At 33.2% G+C, this 23,927-nt stretch overlaps 1 protein-coding gene across 4 annotated transcripts in view; it reads right to left on the bottom strand.

Annotated features, from left to right (window-relative positions):
• Positions 1–5,251: 5,251 nt before the first annotated feature.
• Positions 5,252–23,927, bottom strand: part of LOC140432393 (monocarboxylate transporter 3-like) — a 46,791-nt gene continuing 28,115 nt past the window's right edge. For all 4 annotated transcript variants that reach the window (XM_072520257.1, XM_072520256.1, XM_072520259.1 and 1 more), the window contains exons 4-8: positions 17,780–17,923; positions 11,048–11,334; positions 9,659–10,028; positions 7,484–7,678; positions 5,252–5,437 (exon numbers count right to left, since the gene is read on the bottom strand). In XM_072520257.1, coding sequence (XP_072376358.1) covers positions 5,310–5,437; positions 7,484–7,678; positions 9,659–10,028; positions 11,048–11,334; positions 17,780–17,923 — 1,124 coding nt within the window. In that variant the 3' untranslated portion in view covers positions 5,252–5,309. The remainder of the gene's footprint in view (positions 5,438–7,483; positions 7,679–9,658; positions 10,029–11,047; positions 11,335–17,779; positions 17,924–23,927) is intronic.

Below are 23,927 nucleotides of genomic sequence, written 5' to 3'. Positions count from 1 at the left end.
AGAGAGAGAAATTATTACAGAAAGCTTTCCGATAAGCAAGACCAAAATAGATAAAGCATCTGCTGTTGCTGAATCGAGTGCGAACAATTGGGAAAGGAGACGAATAGATAGATGAACGTCTTAAAGAGATATTTCGGAAAAGAATTCAACAAATTTGTTAAAGTGCAGAGACTTAGATGGGCTGGACACCTTACTAGGATGCCAGATCACGAATACACGAAGAGATTAACATTTTTAAAACCAGAGTGCACAAGAAACAGAGGACGACCACGAATGAGATGGATTGATGATGTGGAACACCTACAGATTCTAAGGGTCAGAAAATACGTTGCCAGGAATCCACAGGAGTGGCGACTTCTTTATGAGCAGGCCAAGATCCACAACGGATTGTCGAGCCACTTATGATGATGATGAATTCTTTGACACAACTCCAAAGAAACGTGAGTCCAAATGTTGAACTGTGACGAAAGGGATCAACTTTTTGGATTTTGCAATTGCAAGAAAACAATACTACAGACGGAAAACTACAGCGTATAATATAATGGGTTCTGGAAGAAGAGTTCATAGCTTGTACGTGGATGATCATATAGATAATCAGGACAGACTGTTTGTGATAGATACCGGTGCAACAAGAACCATTGCAAGACAATCAAAAATAGTAAGACACTGGTGAGATAATTAAAACATATAATGAAGTTTACATGCCAGTATGTATTTATTGACCACCGAGTTGAATAATGGAGCTGGTGATGTACAAATCGTTATTGAGACAATGACACACTTTTATACCTTTCAAAAGAACTTACGTCGTCTCAGAAGCCTAAACCTGTTACAGTAGTCATGCACAAAAAGGGAGATATGACAGAGCTGAAGAACTATAGACCTATTTGTTATTTCACAAGTTGTTTATGACAATAATAACTAATAGATTGACACCAAAACTATACCTCTATCAACCTTATGAGGCAGGATTTAGAGCTGGATACGATATTGATCATTTGCAAACCATCAAGTGTTAATTGAAAAAAACATTGAATATAAAATACTCCCTAATACTTCGTCCTTTGAGAACAGAACTATTCTATGTCCAAAATTTCATTTTGTGGTATTTTACGCTGAACGTGTGTATCCATTAAAACATGCTTGATTTGCCGCTGAAGTAGTCGAAGTCCAAGTGGGAGAGGAGACCAGTAAAATTACATCCTATTAACTAGTCTCTGTTGAAGCGTCGTCAGTTCAGTGCAGAAGTATGCAATGTATGGAACGGTATACGTAATGAATGTGCGTTGTATAATTTTAATGGGCATACACTTGTTCTGATCTGTTTTCAGTTTATTAGTATATTGCGGTGGTGGAGATAGACTTGTTCTGACCTAGTTTTGGTGCGTTAGTATAGGATATCATTGGAGATACACTTTTTCTGCGACATTCTTTCTATAATAAAATATGAATAATCCAAGGATTCCAAGAATGGTGTAAAACCTCCAGCAAGGGAAGGAGAATAGGTGTTTATGTAAGTAAAGTAGATAGTAAAAAAATCGCGCCTATTAACCATTACCTAAAAATATTTTGTAATGCAAATTTATGTAATTATAAAAAACACTTTTTTCAGTAGATAGCATGTGTTTCTTAGTCATACTTCGTTTGATCTTACATTATTTAATTACAATTATTTCATAGTATAAAATTTGTGTCATCTGAAATGAATTATAAAATAGTACCGACCTATTTTTTTCATTGCAGATAAGTAAATAACTGTGGAAAACTCTCACTACAAATCAACTTCAGATGTGGCAAACCATGTAAAAGATGTCTGTTCTTTAATGACCAGGCGTGAAAACTTGGTACCTCCATTTTATCTATTAATAAGGGAAACATTTACTAGTGAATCAGATGTGTCATTTTTTTCTTCAATGTACGTTGTTTTAAGAAGTCTGTTTTGTACATCTGAGTCATCAGTTCATCCTGTTTCAGTTAATATCAGCCAAGTGAAGGGGCCATTGCTAACCACAGTTGATGTATCTAGTACATTACATAACATAATGGAAAATAAGTTAATGGATTTACTTGGTCCGTCTTCAAATGTATTGCTTGCCGTTTGGAGAAGATGACGAATATAATGAACCTAATTATGAATTAGCAGCTACTGTTGGCCGTCATAATCATTCCAATTTAATGACTCTGAATTTGATAGTTCTGATGAGGAAGACACAATGGAAAAGAAAAACAATGCCGTAAACGAAAATACCACTTGGAGAAGAACTGAAATCAAAGCATAGAGAAACAGCGACAAGTCTTACATAAACTGGAAAGGAAATCCAGTATCTGAAAGAAAAATTAAGATTTCGTGTAAAAGCAGGATGAGATGTTCTGATAAAATAAAAAAAGGAGACAGAGAAAAGATATTTTTGGAATATTGAAATCTTGCAGATATAAACAAACAGATTATATCTCAAAATTTGTTTGAAATAACGCAGATGAAACAACCGGGGACGTAACTTCCAGACCAAATTTTACATTCGTCTATTACCTTCAAGTCGACAATAAGAAAGTTCAAGTCTGCAAAACTTCTCTTTTTTCATACTTTAAGTATTAGCGCTCAGATGATTAGGACTGTGTTTAATAAGATTGGTTCTACAGGAGTTATACGTAAGGTCAAAAGAGGTAAAGTTTGCTAAAATTCAATGTTAGATGAATCGGTTAAACAATCCATTTGCGACCATATTAACTGCTTCGAAACTGTTGAAAGTCACTACTTTCGACAAAAAACAACACGTTTGTTTTTACCTGCGACTTTAAATATATCCAAAATGTATAGCTTCTATGAAGAATATTGTCAAAATAACAATATCGAACAAAAAGCGACGGAAAGTTTATACAGAACAATATTTAATACCGATTTCAATATGTCTTCTTTTCGCCCAAAAAAGATTTGTGTGATACTTGTCACGATTACGAACATTCATCTACAGAAGAAAAATTTCACTTATATATTCGAAACAAGAACATGGCGAAGGATCTGAAAAATATCGATAAAGAAAAAGCCAAAGAGAATACATTTTGCGCAGCCACGTTTGATCTAAAACAGGTGCTTTCAACCCCAAAATCCGACGTCGGTCTTGCGTACTATAAATTGAAACTCAGTACGTATAATTTTACGGTCTTCAACTTGGCAACTAAACATTAATTTTACTACATGTGGTATAAAGAATGTATTGCAAAAAGGGGATCCTCAGAAATTGGCAGCTGTCTCCTCGTTTTTATTGAAAATCAGATCCAAAAAGGTGTAAAAGAGTTCTCGTTCCATTCGGAAACGTTCCGTTCTGGTAAAAACAGAAACAAATATTTGTTTTCGTTATACAATTACCTGTGCCAAAAACATGAAATAAAAATTCGTCATACATTTTTAGAAAAAAGCCATACACAGTCTGAAGGAGACTCGGTACATAGTGTTATAAAGAAAGCTGTCAGGAATGTATCTGTTTATACTCCTGAACAATGGTATACAATCGTTAGGTATGCGTTGTAATTGAACGAGAGCAAGCAAACATACTAAATTTAAAAAGTCTACAAGAAAAAAACGGCAATCAACTGGGACAAGGATGAACAAAATGAAAAAGTCACGTGGAATAAAATTAAAACTGTTGAAACAGACTTTCATACCCTAAATGTAGTTTTCATCAAATATTCTTACAATTGATCTGAAGCTATTTTCTTGTGGCATGTTAAAGTAATTATTATTTAAATGGGAATAAGCCACGATTAAAGGTTAAAGTACGTTTATTGACGTTTCAATTTCCACAATTAGGGAGTCTAAATTGAAACGTCAATAAAGGTACTTTAACCTTTAATTGTGGCTTATTCCCATTTAAATAGTAATTAATATTCTTACAGTAACGATGATCCATTTAAAAAATATTTATATCTAAAAAAGGAAGAAAGTCATTTAACGTCAATGCCAGAGACTTCTACTTAAAACCACTTAGTACAACATTACTTCCCATATAAAAAAAGTGTTATATTGAATCCGTATCACAATTTTTTTAAAAATTTACCATTTTCTGAGAAAGAAACAGCAAAAGATTCAGGCAATGACAATTGAATTAGGATTTTTCTTATTTCTATCCTAGTAACAGTATAAATTTGGATTATTTTTACGTCCGAATTATTTTTTCATTGTAAAGATCTTTTTAAAAATGTGTCAAATAAAAGATTTAAACTAGTGGGTATTATTTATAATTAATTCTTATTATTATTACATCAGATCTATTCTATGTCACATTACAAAAGTAGTAACCTATAACGATACTTTACATAGAATTATTAAAAAAGTTGTGAGTATACTATGTCCACTTAATACATAATTTTTCACAATATTAAGTAAAGCAACATGTATGTGTGCACTAAATAAATGTTTAAATTTACTTTATTGCTACAATTTTACGTAATGAGATCTCAAAAACAAAAAACATCTGTAAAATTACCATTTTGTGACTTAGTATAGTTCTGCTCTCAAGGAACGACTTGTCTTTGTCGACTTTGAAAAAGCATATGACACGGTCAACCAATGTGAAATGCTCCATGTTATAACGCAATGTGGAATATACCATCGATATATATCCCTCACCAAGTACATCTATGAGCATGCTACAGCTTATGTACGACTTACTGAGGATACTGGAACCTGTCGTATTGAAAGTCATTATTTATGTCGTCATTTTTCATGTATTTCTTAGCTCTTTCAATGACAAGGTAAAATATCAAATGGCTGGCTATTTAGTTTGAGAAACATTACTCGATCACTGCTTGGTAAAAAGCTCCTAACGGATTTTGTGACTGCCGCAGTAGCTAGAATTCCATCACAATTTAGAGCTGTCTCTCTTCCTGAATAGAAAAAGCTATCGATCCTTTTTATTGCCATCTCATCTTACTCATGTCTAGTATATCCCAGTTTATCCTTTTTAGCTCGCTCTCTGCATCGGCTAGTTTGCCTTTGTATAATGTTTTTACATTATATGTAGATATTTTAATTTTCCATCCGGGAATTCTTAGCACCCACTGATCATTAAAGAGGACTTGGGGCCTATTCTGATTTGCTTGGGAAAATAATGCAATGGTTTCCTACTTGCCTTTCGCATCCTAGCAGTTGACAGATTTAGGCTGTTAAAACCTTTCAGATGTTGCCATTTTAGGATAAAATGGTACCCGGGGTTAAGTTCCTTGAAAAAAAAAATTAACAAAAACTAACAGAAACTTTGTAACATTTTTCAATATTTATTTAGAAAAACTCAAAAACCTACATTAAATTATCATTCATTGTTTTCATTTTTTCTAGAAAAAATAGCTTCTAAAATCCAAAGCAGCACACACGCACAAGACAAGATTGATGAAGCGTGAAGTGCTGGTACATAAGAATTAAAATGGTCATGAATGGAACCTAAAAAATAAATCATTTATTAACTTCGATTCTAGTCTATCAATGTCGGTGTTTATTTCATCCAAATATAAATAAAGTTTTTTACAAAATTATGAAGAAAAAACATAATAAAAACTGTTATTTTTATTATATTATATATATATATATATATATATATATATATATATATATATATATATATATATATATATATATATACCAGTAGCATAGAAGACCATCACCGTCATGATATTCGTGATCAGAGACCCCAAAAACCCCAAGTAACGAGTGTGCACTGATGTTGTATCGTATTGCCATACAACTAAAGGAGAGGAGGCCCGTTGTGGATACCAGGTACCTCAAAGACCATCGCCGATATATTATTAGTCTTATTCATGACTCTTCAAAATGTCATGTTGCATATTCCCGCAGAATCATCATGCAATGGAAGTACTTAACTGGAAGCAATTTCCACCCTTATATCAATAGAAAAATATATCTTCATCTCCACCTTGGATTGTAAAAATTCCACAATCAATTGCAGTTTATTATATAGCATATAGAATTTAAAAAAAAATAGCACCAACCCCAATCTTATCATACAACACTTCAGAGATCTAATCAAACTCCCATTTTGATTACACAGTATACTACTATACAGACGCCTAAAATACAGACTAAAACTGAAAACGGAGTCGGAGTGGCAATAATTAACAACACAGAGGTTCTCAAATATAAAAATTCCAGATACTGCAACAATATTAACAGGAGAACATTATGTAATTTATCAAGCGATACTGCACGCAAATTCGAATAAACTGAACAAAATATTAATCTTAAGAGATTCTACGTCATCACTACACATAATCAGGAAAATATACACCCAGTATCCATTAGCTTTACTAATAAAGAAAGAACTAAATAAATTGCATACTGAAGATATAAGTGTCAAGTTTCTCTGGCTTTACATCACATATTGGAATAGCAGGTAAAATGAACTAGCAGACAGAAATGTCAAAGAAGCCATAAACGATAAGAGCATTCCCATATCACCGCAATCTGTAAGTATGGATCTAAAAGTTACTTCATATAGCACCTAGCTCCAGGTGTTGTGATGAGTGTGGTTCACCACTTGCAGTAAAACATGCGCTAGTAGAAGAATGCGAAAAGTTCAATCGTCACAGAATTAAATACCATTTACCCAACACAGGTAAAGACATTTTAAATTTAAATAACACTATCGATAACCTACGCTTGCTTTTAAAAGACTTACCGTTCCGCTAATAACCTTAGGTTAAAGCGGGTTTTTGAAAATATAAAAATACACATTTAATTCCTATTGAAAAAACAGATATTGGGAGGTCTGTGCTACTCAATCTAACTGGAAGTTAGGTAGAAAAAAACAGAAATGAAATTTCCCATTATAAATCGTTTCAAATACCAAGATATTTAAAATTTCTTTTCGAAGAAAGTTGATGTTACATCAAAACATGGCAAGTTGACGATATTTTGTAGTAATTCAAAACTAATATTTTCTTTTGTTTTATTTCAGTTAATTTAACACTCTCTGTCTGCAACTTCATGTATGAAGGGCTACTAATTTGTATTTGAGCTGTTATTAACACATTTGCTGGTTTTCTAGTAATTTAATTATATATATATATATATATATATATATATATATATATATATATATATATATATATATATATGTATATGTGATATACATGTACATATATGTGAGATATATCTTACTTTTTATATTGCTTACGATATGGGTAACCTCGCAAGCATATCGTGGTTCTTTGGTACATTGTCAAGAAAGCTTGTTCACTCTTATCTTAAGACTATGTAGGCGTCTTACTATGCTTACATGGCGCATTGTTAAAATCGATTGTAACTCAAAGGGTCTAATGTGTTTCAAGAGTGTTTGTCTATCTTATGCACTACACGTACCTCTTATAACTTGATAAAGGTTATCATCATGTACATCGGATGAAAACCTTTATCATGTTATCTATAAACAATATGATGAACATATTTTCTATAAACGCACAATTGTCTTACCTATGAGAGGACCAATGGCTAAAGATACAGCTCCAGTAAAAAACATCTGTAGACCATTAGCAGCCACAAATTTTTCCAGGGGGACTAGTTTTGGAATTATAACCGATTGGTAGACGGCTCTCAAACCTTTTGTAACTCCAATTATGCAACAGGCAGCATAAGCTGCTGTGTAGGAGTGGGCGTATGTAGCAAGTACTAAAAAAACAAAAATGTGATACTTACAGTGTGGAAATAATAGTACATAATCTACTTCAGTTCTTCCCCAATGGTTCACTTTAGAACTAGCTGGCCGAGTTTAAACTGACACTTATCACACAAGTTCAAAGTTTGGTGCATTTGAGACTTTTAACTAGATCTTGACTATCTAGCAGTTCTTCCCCAATGGTTCACTTTAGAACTAATGTGGCCGAGTTTAAACTGACACTTATCACACAAGTTCAAAGTTTGGTGCATTTGAGACTTCTAACTAGGTCTTGACTATCTAGCAGTTCTAACTCTTCACTGTTCATATGGCCATGAAGTTATTCGTAACCCTTAGCAATCTTCTTTATTTCTTCTTTAATTGTTTCCATGTAAAGTTTCCGATTAAGGTCTTGCGGATATACAGGTCTTGGACTCTTTGAATGCAACCAAAGTTACTTTCACTAGTAAGACCATAGGACCATACTAGTTTGAGTATTTGTTTGTATATTAATATCTTATTTTGATTGTAACTTTTAGCAAAAACTCATATAATTTAATTAAATTTCACTTTCTTTTCTCCTTTTTTTATATGTGCAATCGATATTGGCAGATTTTACTTCATTATTTTTTATGCGCCATTTCTTATTCCAAGTATTTATTTTGTTCACCACGTTTTGGAGTATCTCTCTTCGAATGACTCTCCAACCGTTAGTACTGCAGTATCGTCTGCAAATGCGGACAGCTTAACGTTTTTCGTAACAGTGATGCCACAAGAATATAATAACTACATTATTGGTCCCAGAACACTGCCCTGTGGGATCCCGGCTTTGATCAGCTTTAGAACTGAATATTCGCTCTCTGGTTTTACTCATGATCTTTATTCCAAGCATCTTGTATTAGCTTGTATTATATTGTACGACCTTGACTTTCTTATGTAGATTAAAAATGTCATGTTTATGTTCCAGAAATTATATTTCAATGCGTTGGTTTTGAAGTTACAACTCTTTTGCTTCTTTGATCTTTTGAGAATTATTCTACTTATTTCTTTGTCTTTCTACTGTTTTTTATCTTTTTTTCATTTTCATTTACGATTGCTTCTTTATACTTTTCCCTACTTTCAGTTTGCGGTCTACCACTAAATTACATGAATTTTTTTATTGTATTTCATAAATCATCTACACTTATGTTCCCTTGATTATTATCCTTGACCATGTTGTTCATTTTGTTGTTGAGTTCTCCTTTGACTTCTTCTTTTGCGATGTTATCTTTTACCCTCTGGATCTACGTTTTTGGACTTTTTTTTACAGACTTCTTTTATGTGTAGTTTAAACCAAAACCAAAAGGTTCTGGTCTGAGAAAACATCCGGGATAACATCTTGGATAGGTTTTACGAAATTTTGAAATCTTTTGTTTACGATGATATTGTAAACTTGGTTTTTGATAACTATTTGGGAAGTCAGCTGGAGATTTCCAGGTATACAGTTTTCGAGGTGGTAACTGGAAAAAGACGTTCATTATCAAACTGTCTCTTTCTTAATTTCTTCACAGAACTGTATAAGTCAATCTCTCCATTATTCTCTAATCCATAAAAATTCATAAAAATGTACTGAATCTGGCTCTGGATTTCCCTTTTTCTGCAGGGGCACAACCTTTCCAAGAAACCTGTCAGTCCTTATTACTCGAAAAAACCCGTACTGGTTTCTAAAATTCCTACTTCTAGAAATGCCGCTTTTTATTCTAGATCTAGAATAAAACTCTTCACTGTTCGCCAGAAATTCGACAATCCGCCTACCAGTTATATAAGGGTCGTTGCAGAATAGATTTAGAGAATCCATGTTTAATATGTATGTAAATTATTAAATAATTAGCGCCCACCTTTAAGATATGAAAACGAATTGATTATAGTCATTATGCAGATATTATTTTTACGCTGCATAATAAAGTATAAAATATGATTTAAGAGGAATAGCTAATATCAATGTGCAAACTTACGAGTCCTAGCTCCTGTAGCAGCTATTAGAGCACCTGCATAGACCCATTTCGGAGGTGCATGAATACTGTGGCAAGCAAATGGGACCACCAATCGCCCTAGTATGTCAAAAATAAACTGTACTGAAGTTATATTAGCTACATCGGTTCGGCTAAATTTTGACAATTCCGGAAGTACGAATTGCATCATCAGAACCATGTTAAGCTCAGCTGCAAATGAAACACCCAAAGAAAATATGGCTATTATAAATGATGGTTTTTTGAGCAGCTCTAAGTCAAAGACGTTTATTAGTTTCAGTAGCACTGGGTTTCGTTTGATTGGCTGAGTAGTTTCTTTATAAACGTTACTTGAGTCTTCATTAGCGTAGATTGGCTAGAAATTAATTATGATCAGCGAAATAGAAATATTTCCTCGGAACTCTATCCAATGAAGTTATAAATTTAATAAAATCAAAAATAATTGATAATAAATAAACATTTCCTTTTTTTATAGATTAACTGCATTTTTAAGGGATATGATGGTAGAACTTTTTTTGGAAAACCAGGCTACAGTGGAACTATCATCAATATTGGAATACTTTGCACCACATAAATGCTGTAACCAGACGGAAATTATGCTCTTACCTGCAGCGTACAAAATATTCTCCACTATATTATGCCACCGTATGGCACCATATACAGAACAAATAATAGGAAAATACCAGGCTGGTTTCAGAGATGGTATATCGACAAATCATCAGATTGCAACCCTGAGACAAATTTTACAAAAAAACACTGGAACACGGCATAGATACTCACCATATATTTACAGACTACAAGGCAGCCTACGTCTGTAAATAAATGAAAGTCTTGGAGTACCAAATCAGTTGGCAAATTTAACAAAACTAATCCTTGAAGAAGTTAAATATAGAATACGCATCCAGTCTCCTTTTAAAACAAATAACGAGCTTCACCAGGAAGACTTTCTCTCTCATGTATACTGTTTAATTTGGCTGTGGAAAAAGTAATACGTATGTCACAAGTCACAACCACCGGTTCAATATATAGCAAATCCTTGTCTATGCTGATATCAATATTGTTGGAAGAACGAAAAACGCTGTACAGGAGATGTATTTAGCACTAAAAGAAGCGACTACAAAAATGGGCTTAATGATAAACGAAATACATGAAAATAAGCAAGCAATCACAAATCCTACGACCATTTGTTATAAGAAACGACGTCACCGAAGCGTTTAACGAATTTGTATACCTAAGAGCACTCGTCATCACTGAAGCTAACACTACCGCAGAGATAAATCGCAAAATTTGCACGGCCAACAGGTACTATTTTGGGATCAATTGCCTTTTAAATTCTCAATTATATCTAGAAATACAATAAAATATCAATTTTACCTGACTAGTTTCCAATTTGGTCAATTCTTCAGGATGTTCCACTTTTTTCCTTTGGATGGGCCTCATTAAGAAACATCCGACATACGACAGAAGAGATAAGCCGAATAACACTAAAACTGTATATTTTCTTCCTACCTTACTAACTAAAATATCACATAATTTGGGAGAAACGATAGAAAAAATACTAGCACCAGTAGTTGATATGCTAACAGCTAGAGTCAGTCTTTCTTTGAAGTACGAGTTTGTGGCCAGGTACGTGGACGGCATTAGGATTCCTTGTCCAATACCTACAAAACATGATAATAGTACGAGATCAAATACGAGAGTAAAAACTCACATTTTTACATATATTTAAGAATAGGAGAATACATCGATAACAGGTTACCAGTCAAAAAGTGGGTTATCAGTTAAAAGGTAGAGAATAAAAAAAGGATACTGCTACTTCATCCTTTATCTGAAGACGTTTCGTTTATAAGCCCATAAACATCATCCGTTCATCTAAAATTAGCCAAATGAGCATACATCCATAGAGAAAAAATGACAAAAAATTTACCTTAAGGGGTATACAGCTCATAAATGATGGAAGTGAAGTAAAAGCTCAACTTATGAACCATATAAAAGTTAAAACGTTCAGTTTTTTTTTAAAGAAAACAGAACTAAGTAAGTTTTTATAAATGTAAGTTAAAAACTGTGCAAATAACAGAGGTATAAAATACAGAATACTTTTCAACATGGAGCACAAACAGAATTCCAAAAATACTGATAATGTTCATTGCTTTAACATTAATAAGTTTTATATTTAACTTTAGGTAACATCATTTTAAACAACGTGGTCAAATTAAGTAAATATATAATGCTGTGCTTTTGACATTACTTTATAAAACTAACAATAACTTGACGTTTATGGAAAAGTTTTGTGAAATAAATTGTATTAATAACTAAAGCTGCCAGTTGTTTTATGTGTTTTTAAAAGCTCTACAATAAAGATGGTTCTTAACGAAAAAGAGCGAATTACTGTTTTAATGATGAGAGGCTACGACTATGGAAAAAGATCTTATAGTGAAGTAGCCAACTTGTTCAACGATACTTTCCCAAATCCATTCTCCTATCCATAAGGCAACGGTACAAAAAAATGTAAAGCGCTTTGAGGAAACTGGAAGAGTAAAAGATGGCATTCAAACATGTTGACCAAAAACTATTAGAAATTATAATAAAAATTAAGATTTAATTCCGAGTATTAAATCTAAAGCCTACACCATGTAATGCTATACATGAAGTAGGTGATTCTTCAGTCTTGCGTGAATTACATAAGAATTCATTTAAACCCTACAAAATTCAGTTGTTGCAAGAATTAAATGAAGATGACTACGACCGTAGATTAGTTTATTGAGGTAATGATAAATAAAATTGTAACTGAAGAAACTATTGCTTTTAAAACGAAGCAGTATTTACACTGTGTGGAAATGTAAATCGCCAAAATTTAAGATATTGGAGTGAGGTAAATCCACATAATTTTAATGAGATATGGTTTCAATAAGATGGAGCTCCAACCCATCTTGGTGTAAATTTTCGGCGTTATTTAGATCAGACATTTACCGGACGATGGATTGGTAGATTAGGTAGTATTGAATAGCCTCCTTGTTTACCTGATTTGAATCGAGGTTAAAAATTAGTTTTATTTAGTTACTTGAAAAGTAAAACTCATAAAACTAAACCAGCAAGTATTGCAGAGCTAAGGCAAATAATTATCGATGAATCCATGTTAATTTCTAGAGAAATATGGAGAAATGTAATAGGCACATTCTACCATCGTTTAGGATACAGGCAAATTACCAACGAAGGACATTTTGAATAATTGATTAGGTAAACACTAATTTAACAATGTAGTAAACCTTTAATTACTATGTTCAGATTTAGTTGTACAAATTTGAATCAAAAAATTTATTGAGACGATTAGGCGTTTCTAGGGTTTTAAGATGTTCCTCACTACATAAAATCGAAAGTACTGTATACAGTTGAACTGGTATTTAAGTGGAGATTTCAATAAAGGTATAATATACAGGAAGTTGTATTTAAAAAACCAAAGTGATTAATGTTATCAGAAAAATGGTAAATCTGGCAACGTTACAAACATCAAATTTCAAATCTTCATATTGCAAAATAGGTGTACCCCTGTTTTTATTTAATTCGGTCCATCCATTTAATGCACGAGTACAGATTAGGGCTAAAAAAATGCCTATTTAAAAAAAATTTCTCAGCATCTTTATTAGATACCAACTAGCGGACCAACTCGACATCGAGTTTTTTAAATGAAATTTTTATTTTGCGAGAAAAATATACAATATATACAATGACCGGAAGTAAAAATATTTTTATCAATAACTCAAAAACTATAAATGATAATTTCGTGAACTTACATTTTTGAACTCTACGTTGAATTCTCTATTGATTTGACTAATAAAAACGAAACCGGATGTCGACCTCAAAACCGGAATGCAATTTTTAGTTCATCAAATGTCGACATGGATATCATTTAGCAGTTAATTTTGCATGCTGATCACGAGTCCGGTGTCAGATTTGCTCTATCTTGACGTTTTATGCGCGTTTCGGGTCACTTCCGGTGTCGGATCGCAACCGGAAGTACCTATTTAGATTCGTCTCGACGAGACCTTTCGATCCATATATACATTGTGGGGTCTAAAACTTAAAGTAAATTTTAACTTCCGGTCATCTCAAAACCGGAAGTGAATTTTTGTACCAAAAGTATATCTTGACAATCTCATACGTAATACTAATAATATTCCGAAAAAATATTTTAATTATCTAATATGGTTTTCGAGTAAAGTGGTGGACAAGAAAAGGGCTTAGCGTTTTAGTATATAAGATATGATTTTTTTTAAGTATTATCTTATATTTGAGTTACAATTTTTTTTTTATTTTAGTTCTCATGAATTTTCTAGAGGGCGCCTACGTTAACATATCAAAAAAAGGTGTCCAATGGCGGACACTAATTCTCAGGATTGGTACATCTTAAATAAAAAATTCAAACGAGATTACTTAACATTCCACAACACGCGCGCGGACTGACAGTCCACGTTTGATTGAAATATAGAATTTCTCGCATACCTCTCACTATTTTCTGTAGCCGCTTTGTAAGTCTTCATCCACTCAGCTGCTTTATGTTAGTCTAGACTGAGTAGTTAGTGCGTTAACTTATTCCAAATTATAAGCAAATGCGGATTGAGAGTCCACGCGCGTGTACTGGTGTAACAAACATAAGTTGTATATTTATTGGAGTATTTAATTAACAAAAGGTAAGATCATATTTTTTTCAAGTTATATTATTCTAGTTAGTATGTGAGCATATATTCCCATAATATTCATGTGTAAATTCATCTTTTTTCTGCATAATCTTACAATCAAATTCAATTATTTTTATAAACAAATAATCTTTTTAAATAAGTAATTAGAAGGTAACGCAATTTTTGACTAAGTTAATGTTTCCCAGATGGCGTCTTACGAATAAGAACAGAACCGCCTTCAAAAGTTGATGGAGGAAGCCTTTATTAGATGATGGGGAAAAAGTACCTTTCTATGATGATGATCACCAAGAAGAAGATTATGTAGAAGAAAGAAGTGATATTTAAGAGAGCGAATAAGATATTTCGGATGCTGAAGTGGAAGCATTTTTAATTGGCAACAACAAATCTACTAAGTGGAAAAAGACGCAACATCAAATTGTTAAAACCAGATGTGTAAATTTATTGAAACATTTACCTGGTCCGAAAACTTCAACTAAGATATTAAAAGATTCATTTGAAATCTGGAACTACTTTTTTAATGCAGATATGTTAAAAATTATCGTCGAATATACAAATCAGCATATTGCTTCAACTGCAGAGAATTATTCTCGTAAAAGAGATACATCACCTACGGACATATGCGAGCTTCAAGCACTCTTTGGATTGTTGTAATTAGTCGGCGTCTTGAAATCAAGTCGCTTATACAATACCCAAGGAACAGGGGTGGAGTTATGTCGACTAGTGATGTCTCTAAACAGGTTTCAATTTCCTTTACGGCACTTAAGATTCGACAATTCTGAAACTCGTGAAGAACGCAAGAAGCTGGACAAGTTAGCACCCATACGGAAAACATTTGATGCCTTCGTTACCAAATGCAAAACTGCTTACAGTCCTTTTCATTTGGTAACAGTGGATGAAAAACTGGAAGCGTTTCGAGGGGGTTGCTCATTTAGACAATATGTTCAAAATAAACCCAATAAATGAGATTAAAATTTTCGCCCAGTTGATGCCAAGTGTAACTTTACTTCAAATCTTGAAGTCTATGTAGAGCAGCAACCTGATAGCTCTTATGCTGTGAGCAACTGTCTCAATGCGGTAGTCTTGAGATTATGTGAACCCATATATGGATCGTAAAGGAATATTACTACCGATAACTGGTTCACAAGTATGAATCTGTTAGAGTCGTTGTACGCCAAAAAGCTGACGTTAGTTGGTACAATTCGTAAAAACAAAACAGAATTACCACCTGAGTTTGTCAACCCCCCAAAGTCACGGTTAGTTAAGAGTAGTTTATTTGGCTTTCGACAAAATGCCACTCTTGTTCCTACAAACCCAAGCAAAATGAAAACGCCCTACTGTTATCCAGTCTTAATTATGATAATAAAACAGATGAAGTATCAAGTAAACCCGAAATCATGATTGGATTATAGCAATACTAAAGGCGGTGTTGATACCATGGACAAGCTGTGTGCTGCATATAACAGTGCAAGAAATACCAGGAGATAGCCAATGGTAGTTTTCTATTCGCTGCTAAATATTGCAGTTATTAATGCAAATGTCATTTTTCATTGCAACAATCCCGATAATGTAATCAGCAGAAGATTTTTTTTACAAAGTTTAGCTAGACAATTAGTTGATAATCACCTTCGTGCTCGTGCTACTCGATCTTGTTTGCCATCAATGAAATTAAGAATTACAGAAATGGTTGAATCTAAATATCCACTACCGCTTCTAGCTGGTAATATTGGTCAACAAAGGGGATGCTGTAGTTACTGCCACAGACGTCCGACCAAGTATTCATGTGTTAAATGTAGAAAATATATGTGTTCAACCACAAATTAATCCTTTAATTTCTAATCTCACATTATTCTTAACTTCCTAACCTATATATTATAGTTTCACCGTGTATAATTGAAGCATTGTGAAACTTTATCGAGTAATATAATTAGAGTCCATTCACCTGCAAACCTGTAGACTTAATAAATTGCCAAATAATATATTTGCTAATTGAACTTCCTAAGTGTTGCAATAACGGCCTAGATTAAATTGTATTGTAAACTCATAGTTCAAAGTTTGTTAGTATGATAAAAGCATTAACCTCTTTGCTAAGGTATACATTATTTGTGAAATTATGAATTGGGGATTTGAGCTCATTTGAGCGCAGTCTATTGTAGAAAGTTATAACTTAACAGATATAACTGCAACGTTTAAGGTCACTTCATCGATAAAGGGAGAAGCCAATAATCAGTTGTATGCAGGCACCCGAAGCATAAACATCCATATACTTAACATTGAACATGGATTTTAGTGCGTTTGCTACGTTGTCAGATAACTTCGTAATTCGTGAAATAGTTATTTTTTGTTGAATTTTCATATTAAAAACTAAGAGGTTCTAAGAGAATCTATTTTTATAAGCTTATTTCCACAACCGTTGGAAACAATTTATTTTAACTAAATATCGCAATTCTCAATATGAAACAAATGTAGCTTTCTAATTTAATAGACTTCAATTCATTCAGTTCATTTTAATGATTATGACTAATAACTTCAGCAAATAACATATTTTATCAATTACCTACAACATTTTAACTTTGATATTAGTGCTCTGATAATAAATATAATTATAAACTCATTACAGTAATTATGGAGTATTAATATTACAGTTCAATACCTCTAAAATAATATTCGATTAGGCAACACCGCATAAACCAACGTCTGTGGTCTCTGGTTGTGTCATATCGTCACCGTTGTAGTTAAATCTGTTTAGCTGTACCTAACCAATAACTAGAGTGTAATTACCAGTAGCTGTCAATAAAACTATAATTTTTACTCCACGACTTCAACATTGTATTGTATTACCATCGTCGATCGAGAAGAATCGGACAAAGGGGCATTAGAAAACAATTCGATCCTGATATTTACATTCGAATTTGTCCAAAGTGTTTGTAATAAAACTGAAAAAATCGATTTTTTACCAATGTTTGCATCTTAAAATTAATTTTTCGGCATTTTTTTCTAAAAAATGATTATTGTCTTGTAAGGGCTCTTTCTTTAAGTAATTCGATGGAATTTTTTGTTTCAGATGTGCCAATCCTGACAACTAGTGTCCGACATGGCACACCTTTTTTGAAGCTTTAACTGAAACGCCCTCTAGAAAATCCTCTAACGCGCTCTTTTTAGTACATGGGAACTAAAAAAATATTTTTTTGTTTAATTCAAAGATAAAATAATATTTAAAGATCGTTTTCGATTCTGATAATTTCTTTTCGTATCTAATAAAGCAGCTGAGATTTTTTTTTTTTTAAAATATGCATTTTATTAGCTTTCTAATCTGTACTGTACTTACCGAGATAATTAGGCGTTTCCAGATTTCTCTCTCTCTCTCTTTCACTCTCTCTCTCTCTATCCATCTAAAAAAAATGTTAATTACCTGTTAACACTGATATCGTGAAGATAAAGGCAGTATAAGAGTTACCAAAACTGGTTAAAAGGATTCCTGTGCACCATATTGTGGTACCTATGAAGGCCACCGTCCGAAATTCATATTGTTTTAATAACGGACTTCCAAAAAAACCTAAAAAGAATAATACATTTTATCATACAAATCTTTATAAACAAATTTATAATACAAATTATTACCATATAAAAATGTGTTGTCTATCACATGTGAAAATAAAGACAAAGTTACGACCGTATATATAAGCATAGACACAATACTATGTTGTGATGGATACGTGCAGGAAAATAGATAGAGGTATAAAAGACAGTCAGAGATCAATTCCAACCTATTGGTATAATTCATGACATTTCACTTTTGTTAACATTTGTTGATAATTAATTCATTTTTAAAGGTAAAATCAAGGGTAAAAGATCCATAGGAAGACGAAGAATTTCCTGGCTGAGAAACCTAAGAGAATGGTATAGTTGCAGCTCAGTAGATCTTTTTCGAGCAGCCGCCAATAAGGTACGAATAGCTGTGATGATAGCCAACCTCCGATAGGAGAAGGAACTACAAGAAGAAGAAAAAATTCATTTTTCTATTATTATATTGCCTATATAAGTTTTTTTTATTACTAGGTACTAATAATTTGTTTTCAAATTTTGTTATAACATTTTACTTGAATTAAGATACCTAACTGCTTTATCATCCGTCATCTAGCCTCGAACGTCCACTGCTGATTATATGCCTCCTCCCATTGTTTCCATCCCCATCTATCCAACTCTGTTCTCGTCCAGTTTTTATTTATTTTCTTTAATTCGTCAGTTCATCGTGTTGGTGGTCGTCCGACGCTTCGTTTGTGCTCACGTAGTCTCTATGCTAACATCCTTTTGGTCCATCAACCATCGTCATTCTCGCTATGTGTCCTGTGACTATTTTGATCTGACTATTCGTTCAATGATGTCAGTCACCTTAGTTATTTGTTTTATATCCTCGTTTTTCATTTTGTTTAGTAGAGTTATTACCAGCATGGACCGTTCAATTTTCCTATGTGTAACTCCTAGTTTCGTGGCTGCATCTTGTTATGATCACTGTTTCTGCTTCGTACGTTGATGATAGAAGATTGGTTCAAAATTTGGCTCGAAGAACATAGAAAATTTAGGAAGATGATGAACAATAAATTAATATGGCGATCTTACTACCATTTAGAGCGTAATAGACAATGTAATAAATAAAATAATAAAAGAATACAAGTATTAACAAATATGTAATTTAATGACTAACTGTATCACTAGAACTAACTTAAGATCTGGTCAAAGTTTTTTTCGTAGAGTTTCTATATTTAAACCTCCGATTCACAAGTCCGCGAAGCACACAACACTATAGGACTGATACAGTTTTAAGGTCACTAAACAGAACATGAACTAAGGATGTTTTGTTCTTCTTCTTCCTTCTTGTATGTAGGCTTTAAAGCCTGTTTCTTCTTCCATATTAGCCTCCTAAATTGTTTAAATTATCACACCATCTTTTTCTGGGTCTGCCAATACTTCTTCGTCCATTTGGTGACTTATCTCGCACTATTCGTACTATCCTATCCTCTGACATTCTAGTAATGTGTTCGTTCCACTCCTGTTTCCGTTTTGTCACCCATCCATTTATGTCTTCTATATTGCATGCTCTTCTTCTTCCTTTTTAGTTTCAATAAACTTAATTAACAATAAGCGTCTGCGAAACTTGGAGCTTTTAAACTATAAGCGAGACACACAAAATACGCGAGAGTTTTTACTCTAAACTAAAAGCGTCTAGACCTCGCTGGATTCAAGTAGATACTAATAAATCCACCCTGAGTGGATTCTAACTTCTTACTTACTGTATTCAAATTATAATTGCAATGCCTACCAGGGGGTTGGTGGGCTACAACTTTAAAATTTCTATTAATTAGGTAAAACCACCTTTTTGAATGTTTGCTATACGGGATTTCCTGAATACAAGATTTGGGTGGGTAAAAACATCTTTTGAAGTTTAAAGGTAAAAATTATTTTTCTTACAGAAATTTATCCAGTTGGTAGGTACTTGGTAAAATGCACTTATACACTTTTCTTACTAGACATATGGGTAGATCGCTTTGACTGCTTGTAAGTGCATAAATAAGTACGGAAAGTGCATCTAAAACAACATATTGTAGTATTACTATATAACTTTGTGCTAAAAGCCAACGTCAGCACCAGTGATATGTCTCAGAAAAGCGCTTACAAATAAAAGAACCTTCTGAGCTTAGAAATAAAAACATGGCGGGAACGAGCAGATGAGCGTCTCCAGTCGTGGACTCTATTTCTGCTCCAAATATTGAGCCACGATGTGTCCCGGGAGCAACAGACTCTGAGCCAACTAAGAACAAAAGACCAACCGGAGATCAAATATACTCCAGTCGCCAGAGACGAAAATGCCACTGAATCTCTAAAAATCATACGAACAACAAGATTTTCGCTGAGAATATCAATTTTGGGACCTCAAAAAGAAGCAAAAAAGTTTTGCCCCGGGTTTCCCCGTAAAACCTCTCTCGTATGGGGAGGAAACTAGATCAGTATCAAGCACACTCAATGGTCACTACATTGGAACAAACAATAGATGAGGCTCCTATCGGAAATTAGAATCAACTTCTACAATTGAATAAAACAAGATTTAGCGCAGGGACTTTGTGTGCGAACTGGGCTCATGAGCATACCAAGATATGAAGTGATGTTGAAGTGACTGTTGAAGTGGTGAGGTGAAGTAAAAATAAAAGCAAAAGAAAATACAACAACAAAAAACAAAATTGGCGACACAATCTCAATTACAAATGACAATTGAGTTCTCATTATCTGCAGTTAAACATATTTATGTCACGTAAAATTGATCGTGTTTCATCCAATCACCACCAAGGCAGGCATTAAGGTTATGTTATTGTATGATTAAAATTTTAATTATTTTTTACTGTATTTCAAGGTATTTTGTTGTTGTTTTTATCAGTGTTATTTCAAAATAAACCAATAAATCATTGGATTTATTTACGAAGTTACGAAAAATATTTAAATATGTATTAAAACCCTAAAATATGAACATTCATAGTAAATATCTTAATACTTTGATATTCTTACCTCACGAACAACAAATAATACCAATCGCGCAGAATGAATGTTCATAATGAAAAGTCCTTATTTACTCTTCAAACAATTAAAAAAATAAATATTTCCAACTTCTTATTGAACAATTGCACACAAATTAGAAATGTTTGGAAAGCTTTTTAAAATCCCCACTCATTGTGACGTCAGAGCTTAGGTAGCCCATTTAAAATTTCTTCATAGTTTTTAATCACAGCAAAGTAATTTTAAACTTCGTATAAGCAACTATCTCTCCCATAATTATCAATGAATAAGGCAATGCTGGAGCTTTTTAAATTATAAACCATGTTTTTTAATCAAATACATCTTATTTTGTAAAATAATCTCTACTATACTTTGTGCCAAAGTGACTAGTCTGTACAGGGTAAGATATGCAATGCTAACCTTATGGGAATTTCGCCAAGACGTTGCCAGTTTTATGCAGTGAGCGATGGCGTCCTCTATTGTAAATCTTTCAAAATAAACGGAATAAACCAGGAGTTCTCAACAAGTCCTCACGTACAATTTTATGTAATTTACAAATATCGTTTGCTAATAATTTTACATAATACTATACATTATTTGTTTCTAATAGTAACTTATCAACTTTTATCTTTTATTAGTAGCAGTAGTATAGTAGTGCATTAAATAAACATTTGTTTCAAAGTTTAAAACAATTCCGGTAATTTCTACTAACTGCCAAATTTAAAATGTTATTTATGTCCCTGCGGTGCTAATTACTGCTATAATGTGTAACGAATTTGTACGATATCAACTGCAAATACTTTCTTCTAAGTTATTGAGTAATTAAAAAGCAATTAGAGTAATTCTTGTACAGAATATGTTTAAAAGCTTGATACATCCAGGGCCTTAATTAGACTTTATTTCTTCTTCGGAGCGCGTAAACATATTCGAGTTACGATTATTTGTACCATCTTGGATGTACTGTTACTGTTTTGTTATTGTTATTATTTGTTGGTGGCTGTTGTTGTGATTTGCTGTTGGCAATTATTGTTATTTTCTGTTGTTGGTTATTGTTATATTTGACGCCGAATTTTTACCGCAAAATGGAGGAAATTGTTCAATGGAAACGTGGAAAAGCTCTGAAACTTTCAGAGGAGCAGATACTAATGAATATTATTAACTATCATCTTAATCAGGATAACAACGATTCTGTATTAAGTGTAATTAGGAAAGTGTCAGAAATGAGTGGTATTTGCGGAAAGACCCTGTTTCGCATACGACAGGAATATTCATCACCTGCTGGATTACAATCTCCAAAGAGCAGGCCCAAGAAGCGAAAGGTTGGTAATTCTCGTGACAATAAGTACGATGAAGGTGTCAGGAGCCAAATTAGTAGAATAGTTCATCAATTTTTTTGGGACAACATACCACCAACAATAAACACCATATTAGCTGTTGTGAATGTCGAAGAAACTTTGCCCAACTTTTCATGGGCCACGCTACATCGCTTGCTGAGTGATATGGATTTTGTGTTTATAAAACGTGGCAGAAATTCAATTTTGATTGAAAAACCAGAAATCATCTCGTGGCGTCATCGTTATTTACGCGCAATTCGTAAATACCGTGTAGAAGGATCCAACACAGTGTATTTGGATGAATCATGGGTAAATATCGGGCACAGTGTGAAAACAGAATGGGTTGATAAAACAATTACATCTCATCGCGATGCTTTTGTTTGTGGTCTGACAACAGGATTAAAAGCTCCAACAGCTCGTGGTGCACGGTTCGTTTTATTGCACGCAGGATCTACCAGTGGATTTGTTGATGGAGCAGAGCTCACGTTTTTGGCAAAGAAAAATACTAAGGACTACCACGACGAAGTGGATGGACCGACCTTCGAAAATTGGTTCGAAAATAACCTAATGCTAAATTTGCCAGAAAAAACTGTTGTGGTAATGGACAATGCCTCCGATCACAGAAGAAAGTCAGAACAAATTCCCAACAGTTCAACACTAAAAAAATATATTCAAGAAAGGCTTCTGTCAAAGGACCTATTTTTTGAAGAAGACTACCTAAAATGCGAGTTACTTGATGTAATCAAGGCCTTCGAAGCAAAATATGAGAGGTACATAATAGAAGATATTGCCAAAAAGCACAATGTGAAGATTCTGAGGCTCCCACCCTATCACTGTGAACTCAATCCCATCAAAATGGTTTGGAGTGAAGTGAAACGGTGTATAGCTGGATGCAACGCGAATTTTAAAGAAGCTGAAATGCGAAATTTAATTACAGCAGCGTACCAGGTCATTACGCCAGAGAAATGGAAAAACTACGTAAACCACGTAATAGCAACAGAAAAAAAAATGTAGGAAATTGACAATTTGTTGGATGATATCGAACCAATTATTATAAATATAAATAACGGAGATAGTGATGACAGTGACGATAATAATGATGATGATGATAGTGAAGCAGAAACCAAATGTGACAGCGATTGACAGAAAAAGGAACTAAATATAATGGTGTACAATTATGATTACTTATACACGAAATTAAATACAATGACTTCTTTTATTTTCAATTTATTAGTTTTATTTTCGGATATTTTCTACGTTTTCTTACTGCCAACATATACAGTGCGGTTTTTAAAAGTCCTTGCCCCCTTAACTTTTGAACGGAACAATACATAAATAAAATGTTTCTTTATATTTTAGTTTTATTTTATTCTATTTTATTTAAATCTATAAACAAATGGTTTGTATCGCTAGCACATACTGTAGAATTAAAAACAAACAACTTGTGTGACATAAATAAAAGGCATTTCTTAATTTCTATTTTATTTTAATTTAACCCAAGTATGTTGTAGCAAATATTATTTATGTTTAAGAACCACTGACAGAAGGGAACCAGGCAGGGTCGTTAGTGGGCATTAGTACTTAAGTTACCCTCAACACAAAAGATGGATTAGGCTAAGTAGTAAGAAGTGACGTTTATTTTAATACAAGTTTGCAAAGAAGTATGGCATCGATGTTGTG

The sequence above is a fragment of the Diabrotica undecimpunctata genome, chromosome 1 (assembly GCF_040954645.1).
Source record: "Diabrotica undecimpunctata isolate CICGRU chromosome 1, icDiaUnde3, whole genome shotgun sequence".
NCBI lineage: Eukaryota > Metazoa > Arthropoda > Insecta > Coleoptera > Chrysomelidae > Diabrotica > Diabrotica undecimpunctata.
This window is presented reverse-complemented; position numbering and strand designations above follow the sequence as displayed.